Below are 18374 nucleotides of genomic sequence, written 5' to 3' on the forward strand. Positions count from 1 at the left end.
GGAAGCTGGGTCACCTGAGGTCAGGAGTTCGAGACCAGCCTGCCCAACATGGTGAAACCCCCATCCCTACTAAAAATACAAAATTAGTCGGGTGTGGTGGCGCACGCCTGTAATCTCAGCTACTCAGGAGGCTGAGGCAGGAGAATCACTTGAACCTGGGAGGCAGAGGTTGCGATGAGCCAAGATCATGCCACCGCACTCCAGCCTGGGTGACAGAACAAGACTCCATCTCAAAAAAAGCAAAAAGAAAAAGAAAATAAGGAGGCAGAGAGAATGGGTATCAAAAGGCCAGGGTGTGATAGGGCTGCATGGGCCAGGGAACACCCTCCTCATCCCTAGAGAAGGACGCCATATCGAAGGGGTTATGTTGTGTAGGTGGGTGGGCTAGGAGGGCCCCCAAGAAAGAAAGGTCACATGGAGCTATGTCATCCAGAGAAGGGCCGTGAGTGACTGCCCACCAGAGCCAGGGTCCCCGCTGTGCCGAGGACACCAGACTGAGAACAAGAAATCGACCTGCTGGATCTAGAGCTCTGTGACCCGGGGCAAGTCACTTTGCCTCTTTGATCCCTAGTCTTTTCTCTGGTGGGATCCTATCCCAGGCAGTAGACCTCCCTCATGAGGTTGTGGAAAGAGTCAGATGCAGCCATGCCCCAAAATCCCACAGACGAGCCCCTGTCCTGTGCTTGCGGCAGCCCATTCCTGTGCCTGCTGTGTGGAATTGCCCTCCTGCCTGCTGGATGTCACCTGGCACTCGGGGCCCCCTCCACTCTCTGCCCCCTCTTCACAGGTCATCGGGACCCTGGAGGAGGTCCACATGCCACAGAATGGGATCAACCACCCTGGCATCACTGCCCTGGCCCAGGCTTTCGCTGTCAACCCCCTGCTGCGGGTCATCAACCTGAATGACAACACCTTCACTGAGAAGGGCGCCGTGGCCATGGCCGAGGTGAGGCGAGTGTGGCAGAGCCAGTTAGGCTGGCTGCTGTCTTTCCAGGGAAGCCGGGGCTCCGTTTAGCAGGGACTCCTCTACCCCCTGCCTGCCCCCTGGGTGTGTGCCCCATGACTCCATCTCTTTGAACACGTCCTGAACAGGGTTGCAGGTCCCAAGGTAACCCGCGCCCTCCTCGCGCAGCTCTGATTCTTCATGCCACCTTCTCCTGAGCCGCCTCTGTGGCCCCCAGCGGCTGGCGCTGGTTTGTTCTCAGGCTGCACAGGAGCAGGCTGCTCCCCACATCTGTTTTCCTGGTTTATTTGTTCAGCAGCTGTTGTTTGTTTTGTTACTTATTATCACTTTTTGAGACGGAGTCTTACTGTTGCCCAAGCTGGTCTTGAACTTCTGGGCTCAAGTGATCCTCCCACCTCAGCCTTCTGAGTAGCTGGGATTACAGGTGCATGCCACTGTGCCTGGCCCAGCAGCTGTTTTTTGAGCCCCATTTAGTGCTTGGCTTTGTACCAAGTGCAGGCCACACAGGGTTGAGCCAAAGAGGCCGCCTTCAGGGAGACCCTAGCTCGAGGAGGGAAGGAAGCTGCCAGTGGTAACAGTGCCGGGCTCTGAATGCAGTGGCTTCTTGGCTGCCAGGGCCCCGTGGCCCCACAGAAGGCTAGTCCGGCTGCCTATGTGTTAGCAGAGATGTGTGCAGGTATTGGGGAACACTCCAGAAGGAAGTTCAAATCAGACTTAGGGCAGGCTTCCTGGCGGAGATCACATTTTGGCTAAGTTGTATAGGGCAAGTGGTCTTTCTCTGGACAGAGGGTGGGGGATGGGTGTTTCAGGCAGAGGGATCAGCTTATGTGTGGAAGGCCCAGAGACTCGGGCAGGAGCCTTGCTTGGTTGGTCTCAGGAAGAGTTCTGGCCGTAACGTGGGGAGGGGTGGAAGAGGTTTGGCCAGGGGCCCAGAGGCCAACAAGGAGAAGACAGCAAAGCTGGTGACTTGCAGAGGAGGACAGTGTGTGGTGGCTGGTGTGGGATGTGACCGTGTGGGGCCCCCGGGGCTTGCTGAGGGCTGGGGTGTGTTCTGCACCCTCACTCTGGACCCTTGCTTCCCCCTCACAGACCTTGAAGACCTTGCGGCAGGTGGAGGTGATTAATTTTGGGGACTGCCTGGTGCGCTCCAAGGGTGCAGTTGCCATTGCAGATGCCATCCGCGGCGGCCTGCCCAAGCTAAAGGTGCCAGCCTGGACGCCTGATGTCCTCCCTCTGGGGTCTGTGGGTGGTGGGGTGGCTGGGGGCACAGGGGTCTGGTCTGAAGGCAGGTGGGCCTGCGTCCATATCCCAGCTCCTCCCCTTTGGGCCCTGTGATGCTGTGTGGGCCTCCACACCCCTCTGAGCCATGGTTTCTTCATTTCTAAAGTGGGAGTCAGGGAGCGCTGTATGTCACTGTCGTATAATTTAAGTAAACACAGTACGTGACTCATCGTTGGCTGCAGGGCATTATTTTTGTTGTTGGTGTTATTCTTCCTGCCCACTTTGCCCAACCTGGAGGACAGAGCCTGCCATATCCTCACTTTGGGAAACTGTTCCTGGCCCGGGTTTCTGCCTGCCTCCAACCCTTCCTCTTATTTTCAGGAGCTGAACTTGTCATTCTGTGAAATCAAGAGGGATGCTGCCCTGGCTGTTGCTGAGGCCATGGCAGACAAAGCTGAGCTGGAGAAGCTGGACCTGAATGGTAGTCGGATGGGGGAGGCCTCTGCGCAGGTCTGCTAGGCTGGCCCTGGCACCCCCGCTGACTGCTCTTCCCTCCCCTTGAGCAGGCAACACCCTGGGAGAAGAAGGCTGTGAACAGCTTCAGGAGGTGCTGGAGGGCTTCAACATGGCCAAGGTGCTGACATCCCTCAGGTAGGGAACTCGGGGTGGGTGGCCCCAGAGGTCGGGGTCAGGCCATTCCTTTCTTTCTTTCTTTTTTTTTTCTTGAGATGGAGTCTTGCTCTGTTGCCCAGGCTAAAGTACAGTGGCGCGATCTCGGCTCACTGCAGCTTCCACCTCCTGGGTTCAAGTGATTCCCCTGCCTCAGCCTCCCAAGTAGCTGGGATTACAGGCACCCACCACCACACCTGGCCCCTTTATTTGTTTCTACTTGTATTTATTCAGAAATGTTGGTTGCACTCCTGTTATGTACCAGGTCATACACTAGGCATCAGGGCTATCAGGGTGGGACAGTCAGGGTTTCTGTCTCATGGGGTGGAGACAGAATGAGTTGTCCATTCAACAGAGGAGCTCGTACGGGCTGAGCGGGGCCATCCTGTAGAGTGGTGGAGTTGGGGAGGCCTCTGAAGGAGTGAGGCCAGATCTCATCCTGATGTGGGGGCCTGGGGAGTAATGGGGGTGGGAGGTGGGGGCAGCCAGAAGGGCTGCACTCAGGATTGTTCTTAAGATGCTGACTCTAGAAAGGAAGAGACTGTGGGGCCTTGGGAGTCTACCTGGAGGCGAAGGTGGGTGGCCGGGGAGCGGCCATCTCCTGGATCCAAGTCCGATTGGGCCATCAGCATCTGGCTCCCTGTGCCCCTCGCATCTCCAAGTCAGCCTCATTTGTGTGTCAGATACTCAGTCGTGTCTCCTCGGTGCTAGGCCCTGAGCTGAGGCTGGGAACTGGGGACTCTGATGTGGGCTGAACCTCACAGGCCCCACTGTCCCTGGGAAATGGACCAGACTTCCTGTGGGGCAAGGACACCCCTACTCTTCTTCCTCCCCCACACCTGTAGCTTCCTGAGGTCATGTGGATGTGGGCGCCCCTGCCCTGGCATCTCAAACTGGGCAGTGTTCCTGCCAAGCCCTGGGCTCTAGGTGTGACAAAGCTGTCTTCCTTTTCTGTCTCCCCATGAAACCTAGGGCTCCTTGAGGACAGGGACAAGATCTGATTTTTTTTTGGGGGGTGGGGTGGGGGGACAGGGTCTCGCTCTGTCGCCCAGGCTAGAGTGCAGTGGCACAATCTCGGCTCACTGCCAGCTCCGCCTCCTGGGTTCACACCATTCTCCTGCCTCAGCCTCCCGAGTAGCTGGGACTACAGGCGCCCGCCAACACGCCCGGCTAATTTTTTGTATTTTTAGTAGAGATGGGGTTTCACTGAGTTAGCCAGGATGGTCTCGATCTCCTGACCTCATGATCCACCTGCCTCGGCCTCCCAGAGTGCTGGGATTACAGGCATGAGCCACCGTGCCCGGCCGATCTGATTCTTTTGTGTCCACAGCGTGGATTTCCCTGGTGATCCACCTGCCCCTGCCCTGGGAGCAGGTGCTCCCACCCCACCAGGCTCTCTCCCGCCTGGCTGAGGTAAGGTCTCTGGGCTTATGGAGCTAGGCCTTGGAGCCAACCTGGGCTGCTGGGTAGAGAGGATCTGCTTCAGCCAGCTCTTTCTGCAGTGATGACGAGGACGAGGAGGAAGAGGAAGGAGAAGAGGAAGAAGAGGAAGCAGAAGAAGAGGAGGAGGAGGAAGATGAGGAAGAGGAGGAAGAGGAGGAGGAGGAGGAAGAAGAGCCTCAGCAGCAAGGGCAGGGAGAGAAGTCAGCCACGCCCTCACGGAAGATTCTGGACCCTAACACTGGGGTGAGTTTCTATCATTTGCTGCGATCAGAGCCTTGGTCCTGAGAACGTGAAACCCCAAGGCACTTTCACAGTGGGGTAGGGGTGTCTCCTTAAGCACAGTAGCCACAAACATTTTTTTTTTATTGCATGATATTGAGTAAAAAAAAGAAAATGGTCCCAGTGTAATGATAGTTACCTATATTTCTTTTTTTTTTTTTTTTTGAGACGGAGTCTCACTCTTGTCACCCAGGCTGGAGTGCAGTGGTGTGATCTCAGCTCACTGCAACCTCTGCCTCCCGGGTTCAAGCGATTCTCATGCCTCAGCCTCCCAAACAGCTGGGATTACAGATGCTTGCCACCACGCCTGGCTAATTTTTGTATCTTTAGTAGAGCCGGGGTTTCGCCATGTTGGCCAGGCTGGTCTTGAACTCCTGACCTCAGGTGATCCACCCGCCTCGACCTCCCAAAGTGCTGGGATTACAGGCGTTGAGCCACCGCGCCCGGCCGTAGTTACCTATATTTCTATTTACCCCAATATAAATGTCTATTTATAAGTGGCAGTGCTGCTGCATTATGTATATTATAAGATATGCATAAGGACTTCTGAAAGAAGAAACAAATAAGCATAAATAGAAATTCTGATTTTTTTTTCCCACCCACCAGAGGATTGTCTTGGTGACCCTTAGGAACCACTCCCCCATTCCTGGGATGGTGGCTGGACCATGACCTGGCTTGGGCACTTGGTGTCCCCTGTCTGGCCCGGGGCTGGTGGCATCAGGGCTGCCACACCTCCAGTTCATTCATTTGCCTTCCCTGTCAGGTTCCTAAGTAAAGCTCCTGGAGAACTTGGCTCTGGACAAGGACTCCCCACGCTTATGCTGAATTGGGCTGCTTCTCTGGTTTATGGAAGCAATTAAACAAATGGCTAGGTGCGCCTCAATTCAGGTTTTTCTCTGGGCACCTCTGGTGCTAGCAGGGCTTACCCAGGCTGGACTGTAGTTCTACAGGGACCCACTTTAGTCCCCATGTGCCTCTGTAGTCACTTCTGGGGCACTGCATGTCATGACGAGGATCCACTTGGCCGTAGCAGGTTTTTTGAGTCCCAGGGAGGTGGCTTCCCCCTCACCCCAAAGGCTCCTGGACCAACAGCCATCCAGGGCCAGCATCTCTGGGTGATGTTGATAGATGGGAAATGCAGCTGAGTGGGAGGAAGAATTCTAGACCTTGAGCCTAGATGGGCTGGAGTGAAGGGTGGATGTGCTGGGTGTGGGGATGGGCACAGCTGTGTCGGGGAGTCTGGGGTCCAGAATTCTCCAGAGCCTCTGTGCCCCTACTTCCCAGGAGCCAGCTCCCGTGCTGTCCTCCCCACCTCCTGCAGACATCTCCACCTTCCTGGCTTTTCCCTCTCCAGAGAAGCTGCTGCGCCTAGGGCCCAAGAGCTCCGTGCTGATAGCCCAGCAGGTAATAACCACACCTCGACCCCCACGCTGTATGCGCTGTGGCTTCTGGAGCGGTTAGAGAAAAGGGACGAACAGCTCAGGGACCTGGGGGTGCGACGCTCTCAGCTGGGGGCGGGGAGGCTTGGCCTGCCACTGTTACAACACGCACAAATGTCCAGGGTATTTATAAGCCTCCAGGGGTTGCAAATGTTCCCTCCCCACTCAGCCTACAGAAAGTGCAGCCCGCCAGCTCCCATGCTGACTGGGGTTAGGGAATTTCCTTAAGACTCTTGCATGTGCCCACCCCCTCCTTGGCTTCTCTTTGCGTGTTCTGTCAGCCCAGCTGCTTTGAGAACAACTCTGTTGCCCAGGGCTCCTTTGGAAGTGACGTGCCTATTGCAGGACGGGTGCCCTCACTCCAGCCTCACTTGTTGGTTGGCTCATTCATTCATTCAGAGATGATCTTTGGGGCATCCATTTTCTGTCAGGCACTGTATTTGGGCATGATTTTATTTAAGCCTCTTGGCAACATGAAATGTAGACTCTGCTGCCCTTATTTTATTATTTATTTATTTATTTATTTATTTATTTATTTATTTTTTGAGACAGAGTCTCACTCTGTCGCCCAGGCTGGAGTGCAGTGGCACGATCTCGGCTCACTGCAGACTCTGCCTCCTGGGTTCAAGTGATTCTTCTGCCTCAGCCTCCCGCGCCCAGCTAATTTTTGTATTTTTAGTAGAGACGAGGTTTCACCATGTTGGCCAGGCTGGTCTCGAACTCCTGACCTCATGATCCACCCATCTCGGCCTCCCAAAGTGCTAGGATTACAGGCATGAGCCACTGCACCCGGCCAGCCCTTATTTTATAGATAAGAAAGCGGCGGCTCCGAGGTTACAGAGAAATCAAACGGGCCCACTCTCAGAGTTGGCTTAACATTTCGGCCAATTGCTTTGTCAGGTTTTGCCTGTATTCTTTGTTTCTTTTAACATGATAAATCAGATGATGTAAGCCTTTCTGTGGCCTATCACTTTGGTTTAACACCATTCATCACTTTCTTCTGCCCATAAAACTCTTTTCAGGATTTTTATTCCAATGTGTGGATGTAGCCCTTAAAAGCCAGGCACTGTTTCTGACGTTTTTTTCCACTTTTCCCTGTTGTGAGGTTGAGGTAAACGGCTCTGCATGTGAGTATTGTCTACATGCTAGATTATTTCTTCAAGTTCGATTATAAGATGGGGACCACTGGATCCCTGAAATGATTTTTTTTTTTTTTTTTTTTTTTTCCTGAGACAATGTTTTGCTTTGTCACTCAGGCTGGAGTGCAGTGGTGCAATCATGGCTCAGTGCAACCTCAACCTCCTGGGCTCAAGCAGTCCTCCTGCCTCAGCCTCCCAAGTAGCTGAGACTATAGGCACGCACCACCATCCTTGGCTAATTTTTTTCCTTTTTGTCGACATGGGTCTTGCTGTGTTGCCCAGGCTGGTCTCAAACTTTTGGCCTCAAGCCATCCTCCCACCTCAGCCTCCCAAAGTGCTGGGGTTACAGGCATGAGCCACCGCACCCGGCTGGGATGATTTTTCATCCTTGTTCATTCACTCATTCATTCCCTCTCTATGCTGCATGTGTGCTTGCTGCAGGCCAAATCCAAGCCAGACTCTGAAGGGACAGCATGGGGTAAGGCAGGACCTGTCCTTGCCGGCCAGGGGCCTTTGTACTGCCCAGGCCTCTCCTAGCTAGCGTCAGAGCCTAGGTACATCTCCACCATGTGCCACAGGCCAACCATTGTCTCTTTTGTCCTCAGACTGACACGTCTGACCCCGAGAAGGTGGTCTCTGCCTTCCTAAAGGTGTCATCTGTGTTCAAGGACGAAGCTACCGTGAGGACGGCAGTGCAGGATGCAGTAGGTAATGTGGGCTGGGTGAGGCCTGGGTGCCCTCTGTCCCTTGATGCTTGTGAGCCCCAGGTATCCTTTGTGGTTGCCATAACTCGTCAGCCCCAGCGCTCTCATGGGAACTGCTCTTTGGCCACCTTGAGTTTTTCCTCCGTCAGGGTCCTGCCGTGGAGCTGGCTGGGTGCTCTTCTCCCTGTTTTTCACCACTGAGAAACTGAGGCCTTTCCCAAATCCACACAGCCATATACAGTTAGAACCCAGAGCCCGCTCTAGGAAGTCCAGACAGTCAAATCCGCAAGCCCAATGGACGCAGGTCTATCAGGAGGAGGGATGGTGAGAGCTGAGCCCTTGTCCACACCTCGGAGCCTCTGTGCTCACGTCCACTCTACCTGGAGGTTCCTTGCACAGAGGACACCTTTCCCCATAACATTATGAGGGCCTCCTCGGAGCACCAGCCCACGTCCCTCCAGCCCTATCACAACCCTCTCCCCACCCTGTCTGTTTCCTCCATTCCAGCACCTGTCACCTTCCACCCTGTTTCCATGTGCTTGACTGAGCCTCCACATCTAACGAAACCTGGGCCAGTTCTGGTTAGGCAGAGGGGAGGAAGGGCCCTGAGGCGAGGGGCGCGGCTCCTGGAAAAGATAGAAAGGGGTGGAAGGACATGTGGTGCCTCTTCCTGGTGTGGCGTCGAAGCGGGGAAGGCGGCCAGTGGGAAATGAGGCTCGGAAGGAGGTGGGGGCCAGACACAAACCTGATCCCTGAGGGCCCGCCCGTGGGCATTTTTGGGAACAAGTTGCCCTAGTTCTGTTTCCCAGGAAGCCTAGCACAGTCCCTGCACGTCCCCTTACCCCGCCAAAATAACCTGAATCCTCCCCAGTGGTAGCCTGCCTCAAGAAATCTCCATTCCCACGGTGTGAGGTGAGCACGGTGGGTGTCATCCCCACGTCCATTTTACACCTGAGGCCAGGATGGGCAAGGGCCAGAGTGTCACAGCTGGTAGATGGACTGAGCCCATCCCCTGATGCCAACTACCCCTCCCTCTGGTTCATGTGTCTCTGCCGTCCCTCTCCTGTTCGCCTCTTCATCAAGGCAAGGAAGCAGGCGAGCCTGTGTGTGCACAGTGTTGGGGGACCCCTGGGTGCCTTGGCCCAGCCCTCTGCCGTAGCCAGCAGCCTGCCCCTGCTGCTTCTCCCTACAGATGCCCTGATGAAGAAGGCTTTCAGCTCCTCGTCCTTCAACTCCAACACCTTCCTCACCAGGCTTCTCGTGCACATGGGTCTGCTCAAGGTGAGGCCGGAAGAAACAGCAGGCCCGGGAGGGAGGTGGGTGGGGTCTGCACAGAAGCCGCCTTAGCCATGCCCGCCAACCTCCCTCACCTCAAGTCCTGAGCCGTCTTGCCCACTGGGCCCTGAGGCCTGGGTCTGCCCCAGCAGCCTTGGTCTTCACGAGGAGGTTCCGGCTGGACTCAGTTGTGGGCACTGTCAGCAGAGTCTGGATGGTGGAGTCCAGGGGCCCCCCAGGTGACTTTGAAGCTCACCCCGCCTTTCACTGTGTTCCCCTCACAGAGTGAAGACAAGGTCAAGGCCATTGCCAACCTGTACGGCCCCCTGATGGCGCTGAACCACATGGTGCAGCAGGACTATTTCCCCAAGGCCCTTGCACCCCTGCTGCTGGCATTCATGACCAAGTGAGTGTGGCCTTGTCCTTCTGCCGGTGCCTGCCCTCTCAGGCTTCTCTGGCCAGCTCCGAAGGCGCCCAGTCCCAGGAGGCCCAGCCCAGCCAGCCTGCTGGCCCCGCTCAGGTGCATGAGAGGCCCTCATGCCTCCTGGGCTCTCAGCATCTGCATTGCACCCTTGGGAGGCCCACTCCCCTCTGCCCAGCTGAGGACAGTGGGGCTCAGGGACAGTGAGAGAGGAGACATGCGACGCCCCCATTTTGCAGATGAGGAGCACCGGGTTGGTTAAGGACTTTCCCTTGGTCACACACTAGCAAGAGGCTGGGCCAGTGTCCAGACCCATGTCTGCTGAGCGAGGTGCTGCACTTGGTGACATCTCTCGAGTGGCTTTTTGTCCACGTTCACAGCAGCCAGCGCAGGACAAACGGGCCTGGTCACACCAGGCTCTGCAGCCCCGGGCCCTCTCCTGGGGACACACATTGCCACAGGAGCCGCCAAATGCCCAGCAATGTGTGAACCTTGGCCTTGTTCTGGAGGGTCCTGGGGGGTCCTGGGGCATTGATGGGGTGATGGGCACAGTCAAGTAAGAGAGGCAAGGCCCCACCAGGGAGGGGTCGGGAGGCTTGCCCTCTGAAGGCCCTGTGTGGCCTCTGGCCAACCTGTGGCCTTCATCAGGCCTTAGTCTCCCCATTTGCCCAACCGGGGGGTTAGGTGAGATTGTCTCCAAGCGCCCTGACCAGCCACACTTCCAGTCACTCGGTGCCATCCGGGGAAGTGGGGCAGGCAGAGGAGCAAGGAAGTCCCTTTGCTGGGGGAGCCCAGAGCCCACCAGCCAAGGCAGGATGCTTGGTACATGTGGGGAGGCGGGGCTGGCGGAGCGTGAGTGACCCCCACTGGCCTCCAGCACCCAGCTAGTGCTGCGGTAGCCCTGTCCACTCCAGCATCTGCATGGTGCTGCCTCTTTAGCCAGGCCTTACCTTCTGGCCGCGTATCCCCCACCAGACCACTCCTTGGGTTGCAGCTGGACTGGCCTTGGTGAATGGCAGATCTCACTGTTCCCCTCCTCTGCCGGGGGCTAGGTCGATCCTCACTGTGAATCTTGTGGCTGGCCACAGCCTCACCCCCACCCCACCCCACCCCACCCCAGCACAGTGTGCTCTCCCTGAGCCCCTTTCCACAGCAGTGCTGTTGCTGCAGTGCCGAGCTTTGCCCATGCTGTCCAGAGCTTGTTTGGCCAGTGGCCCCAGCCGCTGCCTGCACCTGCACCCAAGTCCTTTGTGTCCTTCCTGCCCCCTGATCAGAGTAGTTCCCTCTGTATCCCTGGCAGCCCCTGTGCTATCCTAAGCTGGGCATGCGCCCCTTACCCTTGTTGGTCAGAGCAGAATGCCTTTTCCCAGCTTGTTGCCCAACCTCCAGCACAGGCCTCAGTCTGCCCCCTGGGTCTTGTCCAAGGTGACTGATTAACTATGTAGTGATATGCACGGACCCTCTTCCCTCAGCTCCCAGCCAAATGGTCTGGGATGCCCGGCCTGGCGCAGATCCTGGCCTGTTCATTGGCTGCAGGCCAGAGGTGTTGTCAGGCCTAGTCCTGGCTGCATCCTGCACTTGCCCAGTCCCCCAGAGTCTTGCCTCAGTTTCTTCCTTTGCAGTGAAACTAATGATATTGAGGGCAACAACAGCCAGCTCAGGCGCAGTGGCTCCCATGTTTAATCCCAGCACTTTAGGAGGCTGAGGCAACTGGATCACTTGAGCCCAGGAGTTCAAGGCCAGCCTGGGCAACATTCGTGAAACCCCATCTCAACAAAAAATACAAAATTAGCCGGGTGTGGTGGTGTGTACCTGTGGTCCCAGCTACTTGGGAGGATGAGGCAGGAGGATCACCTGAGCCTGGAAAGTCAAGGATGCAGGGAGCTATGATTCTAGGACTGTACTCCAGCCTGGGCAACAAAGAGAGGCCCTGTCTCAAGAAAAAAACAACCAGCCAGGCGCGGTGGCTCATGCCTGTAATCCCAGCACTTTGGGAGGCCGAGGTGGGAAGATCACGAGGTCAGGAGATCAAGACCATCCTGGCTAACACAGTGAAACCCTGTCTCTACTAAAAATACAAAAAATCAGCCGGGCGTGGTGGTGGGCACCTGTAGTCCCAGCTATTCGGGAGGCTGAGGCAGGAGAATGGCATGAACCCGGGAGGCGGAGCTTGCAGTGAGCCGAGATCGCACCACTGTACTCCAGCCTGAGTGACAGAGCGAGACTCCGTCTCAAAAAAAAAAAAAGAAAAAAAAAAGCAACCAAAAAAACAATGGCTAGCCATTTACTTATGATCCAGATTGGATTCTAGTGGGCCAGTCCTATGTGGCCACTGGCAGCCAGTGAGGATTCCTTGGCCTATGTCTGCTGGAAGGGCCCTTGGAGAGCCTGGCTGAGGGGGGCTGTGTACTGGCCAGCTCTGGGCTGTGTGGCCTTGGGTGCCTGGCTCTCTGAGCCTTTCACACCTCCCACCCCCACCCACAGTGTGCAGAAGGCAGAGGGCTAATGTCTCCCTTGCTGAGTCATTGTGCAAATTAACAAAAATGAGTCTGGCACCAAAATGGCCCCCACACTTGGAAAACGGAGCAAGAGGCATCCACCCACCTGCTGACCCTTTTTTTCCCCGCAGGCCCAACAGCGCCCTGGAATCCTGCTCCTTCGCCCGCCACAGTCTGCTGCAGACGCTGTACAAGGTCTAGACTCAAAGCCTCTCCCATCCCTTGGCCTGGACCAGTGAGCTGGGGAGGGACTCGGATGAACTGAGGCGCAGCCCACGCCATTGCCTTGGACAGGACTCTGGCCAGAGGCAGGGCGGGTCTGTGTCCCGTGTGTCCTGTCAGTCCCCTGAGTATGTGTGTGGGTGTGGTGCATGTGCAGGTCTGTGCCTCCTGTCGGGATTTGGGTTTTAACGTCTCTCTGCTGGCCCAGCCCTGCTCTGTTGCGGGGAGTTGGCCACCAGGGGAAAGGGCTGTGAGCTGCTCTGCCATTAAACTCACCTCCACCTGAGGGCACTCTGCTGATCTCCGCCTGGGCCCTGATGGCTGTCCCCACCCACCTGCCTTCCGGCCCGGCTCCCTGGCGGAGCCAGAGCCCAGGGAGTTGCCCGCGTGCTGTCCTTCCCCTCTGTGTTGTGATTGGGCTGTTCCCTGCCCTGCCTGGGGCTGTTTCTCATCACCAAGCCCTGGTCCTGCGGCAACTGTCACCCCTACCATCCATACCACTGTGCTGACCGCTCAGCCTGAAGAGCAGAGAATGCCATGGGTGGGACTGTGGGGGTCGGATCGTGGGGTTGTTGGCAGAGGGCAACCCTGGGCCCCACACCATGTGGACAGGCAGACACCAGATTGTCCAGGAGCAGGAGCTGCTGGGACTGCGCTGGCCCCGGACCTAGTGGGCCTTCTCCTGGCTGCTGAGATGTCGTCTGTGACTGGCCTGGGGGCCAAGCTGGAGGGGGTGTGTTGACAACCCAAAGCTGTTCTCCAGTCTGGGGAGGGAGGGGCAGGGTCCCCAATGTCCAAGCTGTATCTGGATGCTGCTCTGAAAGGACCTCCTGGGGCAGGGGAGCGGTAGGGTCTGGACTGGGCAGATGCTGTACGACCTCCCTGAGCGCCCGTGACTGCCCCATGCTTTCCCCTTTGTGCTCTGTGTGTGTCTGGGCTGTGCCCGGGGGCTTCACAAATAAAGTCATGTGTGGCAGCTTCAGAGACTCAGAAACTCTCACCTAAAGCGGGATAGTCTTGGGGGCCGTCGTACATGGAGTCCCACCTCGGCAGAGCACATGGCCCCGCAGCAGTCTGTGGGGCAGTCAGCCCTGCAGAAGGGCCGGGCCTCGGCCTCAGGCCACTACCTGAGAAGTGGCAGTCCTGAGTGGGGGCCCATTTTCCTGCCCGGCCACACCTCACCCAGCACCCTGCCTTTGGGCTACAGCTCGCTTGGCTCCTGTGTTGCTCCTTCACTATGGAAGCCACTTCCCTTGGGATCCTTTGCTGCACTGCCACATATGTGAGGACAGCCCAGCCAACCTTCCTTACCTCCTACCCTACACCATGTGTGTGCTTGGGGAGCCCACGTGCCCCACAAACGGCCTCCAAGAAGAAGTCCCTCCAAGGTTTCTTAGAGGGCAATATTTTCTCACTGGCAAGTCGGCCACGTAGGTGACCAGGTGGCAGAGGATAGTGCTGGCCCTGTCCCCTGTCTTCTGTGTGAGTTGATAAGGTAGGGGGTGGGTGCGGGGCTGACACTAAGTTCTGATGCTAGCTACAACGTGGATGAACTTTGAAAACATGTTAAATAAAATAAGCCAGACACAAAGGGACAAATGTGATTCCATTTAGATGAGGCATCTAGAATAAGCAAATTCAGAGACAAGAAGGTAGAGGTTGCCAGGGCTAGGGGAAGGGTGGAATAGGGAGTGAGGCTGCAAACAGATTCTCTGGGATGATGAAGATGTTCTGGAAATGGAGAGTGGTGATGGTTGCATAACATTGTGAATGTACTTAATGCACTGAATTGTACACATAAAAATGGTTAAAATGATAGATCTTATGTATTAATATATTTTTACCTCAGTTAATTTTTTAAAAATTAAGCAAAATTATAGAGCTTCACCTGGGTGTGGTGGCTCACGCCTGTAGTAATCCTAGCACTTTGGGAGGACGAGGCGGGCAGATCACTTGAACCCAGGAATTCAAGACTGGCCTGGCCAACATGGCAAAACCCTGTCTCTACTAAAAATACAAAAATGAGCCGGGTGTGGTGATGCATGCCTGTAGTCTCAGCTACTTGGGAACCTGAGGTGGGAGGATCACCTGAGCCCAAGAAGTCGATGCTGCAGCAAGCTATGATTGTGCCACTGCACTCCAGCATGATTGACAACGAGAGCCTTTCTCAAAAAATAGAGAGCTTGCGGCCGGGTGCAGTGGCTCACGCTTGTAATCCCAGCGCTTTGGGAGGCCGAGGTGGGCGGATCACGAGGTCAGGAGATCGAGACCACGGTGAAACCCCGTCTCTACTAAAAATACAAAACAATTAGCCAGGCGTGGTGGCGGGCGCCTGTAGTCCCAGCTACTCGGAGAGGCTGAGGCAGGAGAATGGCGTGAACCCGGGAGGCGGAGCTTGCAGTGAGCCGAGATTGCGCCACTGCACTCCAGCCTGGGCGACAGAGCAAGACTCCGTCTCAAAAAAAAAAAAAAAAAAAAGAGCTTGCAGGAGATAGTGTAGGTGAGTATCTTCAAGGCCTTAGGAGTAAGGAAAAGATGAATAAATTAAGCTGTATTTAACCTCCTTTGCCATTATTGTGGGATGTTCACACAGTGGAAACGATGTAGCAGTGAAAACAGGTTTCTGTGTATCAAAATATTCATTAAGGAGTACAAAGGCAACTTACAGACAGGGAGAAAATAATTGCCCAAACTATATATATATGTGGGCGGGGGGGTGGGGGGTGGGGATAACTTTAATTTTTTTCAAACAGGGTCTCATGTTGCCCAGCTTCCATCTCAGCTCACTGCAGCCTCTACCTCCCGGGCTCAGGTGTTCCACCCCAGCCTCCCAAGTAGCTGGGACTATAGGCACACACCACCACACCTGGCTAATGTTTTGTATTTGTAGAGACAGGGTGTTGCCGTCTTGCCCAGGTTGGGAGAATTTCTATAAATAAAAGACAACAGGAAAAAGCAAAAAGCTCAAATAGGCACTTTACAAAAAGCATGTGAAAAGGTGCTTAATTTCATTAGTCTTCAGAGAAACATAATCACAGTGTGACACTCTTCTGCCCTCACTAGAATGGCTAAAATACAAAAGAGAATACCAAGTTTGGTGCGGATTTGGGGCAACTGGAGTGGCTGGCAGATGTGTAAATTGGTACAACCTTTTTTTTTTTTTTTTTTTTTTAAAGACAGGGTCTTGCCATGTCACCCAGGCTGGGGTGCAGTGGTGTGATCACAGCTCACTGCAGCCTCGACCTCCCGGGCTCACTCAGATCTTCGTGCCTTAGCCTGCCAAGTAGCTAGGACCATGTCACAAGCCACCATGTTCAGCTTCTTTTTTTTTTTTTTGTAAAGACAGGGTCTCATTGTATTGTCCAGGCTGGTCTCGAAGTCTTGGGCTCAAGTGATCCTCCCGCCTCAGCTCACTTAACAGGCATGAACCACCATGCCCAGCTACAGTGCTCTTTCTAATAAACTCATGCTGGAAACAACCCAAATGTCCATCACTAGAGGAATGGCTAAACTACTTGTGGTACGGTGAGGTACCAAGAAGGCAGGAATGGTCTGCCCAAGAAGAAGTATTTTAGCATTGACATTGTTTAGACTTGTCAGCACATGATAATAAAAAGCAGAGACCAACTTTAAGTGAGTCCCGTTGTATCTCACTTCTCCACTGACAGCACACCTGCTTATTGCCTGCATCATGGGTAGATTGCCTCCCGCCCCTACCCCGTGCCACTGTTGTCATATATTTATAGAATGGAAGGCTAGAATGCTGTATTTTAAAAAAATTAAAATAGATGAGGCCGGGTGCGGGCTCACACCTGTAATCCTAGGACTTTGGGAGGCTGAGGCGGGCGGATCACCTGAGGTCAGGAGTTTGTGACCTGCCTGGCCAATATGGTGAGACCCGTCTCTACTAAAAATACAAAAATTAGCTGGGCGTGGTGGTGGGTGCCCATAATCCCAGCTACTTGGGAGGCTGAAGCAGAATTGCTTGAACCTGGGAGGTGGAGGTTGCAGTGAGCCGAGATCACGCCACTGCACTCCAGCCTGGGCAACAAGAGCTAGACTCCGTCTCAAAAAAAAAATTTAAAAAAAGATGAATCTCACTAACATAATATTGAGTGAAAAAAGCCAGACACAGCCAGGTGCAGTGGCTCATGCCTGTAATCCTAACGTTTTGGGAGGCCGAGGTGGGAGGATCACTTGTGCCCCGGAGTTCAAGACCGGCCTGGACAACATAGCAAGACCCCAACTCTACAACAAATTTTAAAACTAGCTGGAGGTGGCGGTGCACATCTGGAGGTCCCAGCTGCTTGGGAGGCTGGTATGTCGAGGCCGCAGTGAGCCATGATCACACTTCACTCACACCTGGGCAACAGTGAGACCCTGTCTCAAAAAAAGGATGAAAGAGCACACTGAAGTTCCATTGATTGGAATTTGCCAAGCAAAAAAAGCACAAAGCAGATGTCTGTGTGGCATGGCACTATTTCTTTTTTTAAAATGTTACTGCAGGGCTGGGTGTGGTGACTCACGCCTGTAATCCCAGCATTTTGGGAGATCAAGGTAGGCAGATCACTTGAGGTCAGGAGTTCGGGACCAGCCTGGCCAACATGGCGAAACCACGTCTCTACTAAAAATGCAAAAATTAACCAGATGTGGTGGTACACATCTGTCATCCCAGCTACTTAGGAAGCTGAGGCAGGAGAATCACTTGAACCTGGGAGGCGGAGGTTGCAGTGAGCTGAGATCGTGCCATTGCACTCCAGCCTGGGCGATAAAGTGAGACTGTCTCAAAAAACAAAAAACTCCTGCAGTCTAGGAAAAGTACACACAGATGTTCATTGTTTTACATATATAAATATATATACACATACATTTATATTTTTATATATAAAATATATACACACATATATATTATACACACACACACACATATGTGTATATATATATTTTTTTGAGATAGAGTTTCACTCTGTCGCCCAGACTAGAGTGCAGTGGCGCCATCTCCGCTCACGCATTCACGCCATTCTCCTGCCTCAGCCTGCTGAGCAGCTGGGACTACAGGCGCCCGCCACCACACCTGCCTAATTTTTTGTATTTTTAGTAGAGCTAGGGGTTCACCATGTTAGCCAGGATGGTCTCGATCTCCTGACCTCGTGATCCACCTGCCTCCACCTCCCAAAGTGCTAGGATTACAGGCGTGAGCCACCGCGCTTGGCCTATTTTTTTTTTTTTTTCTTGAGACAGAGTCTGTGTTGCCCAGGCTGGTCTCAAACTCCTGGGCTCAAGTGATCCTCCCACCTCAGCCTCTCAAAGTGCTGAGATTACAGGCATGAGCCACTGTGCCTGACCCCTGTTTCCAATTAAAGGAAACAAACAATAGAAGATGCAATTCCATCAGAAACAGGAATCTGAAAAATCATAAGATACATAAACATCGGCTGTGGTCTGGATGTATTATTTAAAAAACAAACATGAGCTTGGGAAGATGCGTATTTGGATATTCTTTGCAATATTGTTTGTAAATAGCAAAAAATTGGAGGTAGCCAATGTCCAAGATGAATGGCTAAGTCAATGTGATACATTTACACGGTGGAATACTATACCACAGAATAAATGAGATTCGGAAGAGTCAATTTTGATAACTCCCAGTAATCTGAGGTTAAGTGAAAAAAAAATGAGTGTCTAGAATCCTGGATGTCCAGTGTTAAACTATGTCTGTAAATGCATAAGCACAAACAGATGGAAGGAAAGGGTCACCTGTTCTGAAGCACCCACTGTGTGCCAGGTGCGGGCCTGAACCCCCACTGTGACCTCAGAGCTACTTACTAATGGGATGTGTTTTTCAGAGACTAGGAAGCAGCCTCTGGGAGGGCAGCCCACATGGCAGGAGGGAGCCCAGGACTGCTGACTCCCGGGCCAGCTGCTGGTGCCCCCTCCCTGTCGGTCTGGCCCAAGGATTCAGGCCGGGGCCTCCATCCTGGGCCGGGGCAGGCAGGAGGCCCTGTAACTCCAGCCGCTGCTCACGCCCGCCGCCCGCCCCTCCTTCACCTCAGCCTGGGGAAGCCTGGCTTGCCTGGTCTGCCGACAATGCCTCCCATTCAGC

General features: G+C 54.3%; 1 protein-coding gene across 4 annotated transcripts in view; it reads left to right on the forward strand.

Annotated features, from left to right (window-relative positions):
• The window catches only part of RANGAP1 (Ran GTPase activating protein 1), a 59350-nt gene extending 46090 nt beyond the window's left edge, over nt 1-13260 (forward strand). For 3 of the 4 annotated variants that reach the window (XM_030815474.1, XM_030815473.1, XM_030815476.1), the window contains exons 7-16: nt 788-946; nt 2054-2167; nt 2567-2666; nt 2752-2836; nt 4357-4540; nt 5861-5980; nt 7760-7862; nt 9051-9139; nt 9418-9539; nt 12184-13260. In XM_030815474.1, coding sequence (XP_030671334.1) covers nt 788-946; nt 2054-2167; nt 2567-2666; nt 2752-2836; nt 4357-4540; nt 5861-5980; nt 7760-7862; nt 9051-9139; nt 9418-9539; nt 12184-12253 — 1146 coding nt within the window. In that variant the 3' untranslated portion in view covers nt 12254-13260. The remainder of the gene's footprint in view (nt 1-787; nt 947-2053; nt 2168-2566; nt 2667-2751; nt 2837-4356; nt 4541-5860; nt 5981-7759; nt 7863-9050; nt 9140-9417; nt 9540-12183) is intronic. The other variant, XM_030815475.1, reaches the window with a different exon arrangement.
• The last annotated feature ends 5114 nt before the right edge of the window (nt 13261-18374 follow it).

This window comes from Nomascus leucogenys, chromosome 7b, assembly GCF_006542625.1.
Source record: "Nomascus leucogenys isolate Asia chromosome 7b, Asia_NLE_v1, whole genome shotgun sequence".
In the NCBI taxonomy this organism is placed as follows: domain Eukaryota; kingdom Metazoa; phylum Chordata; class Mammalia; order Primates; family Hylobatidae; genus Nomascus; species Nomascus leucogenys.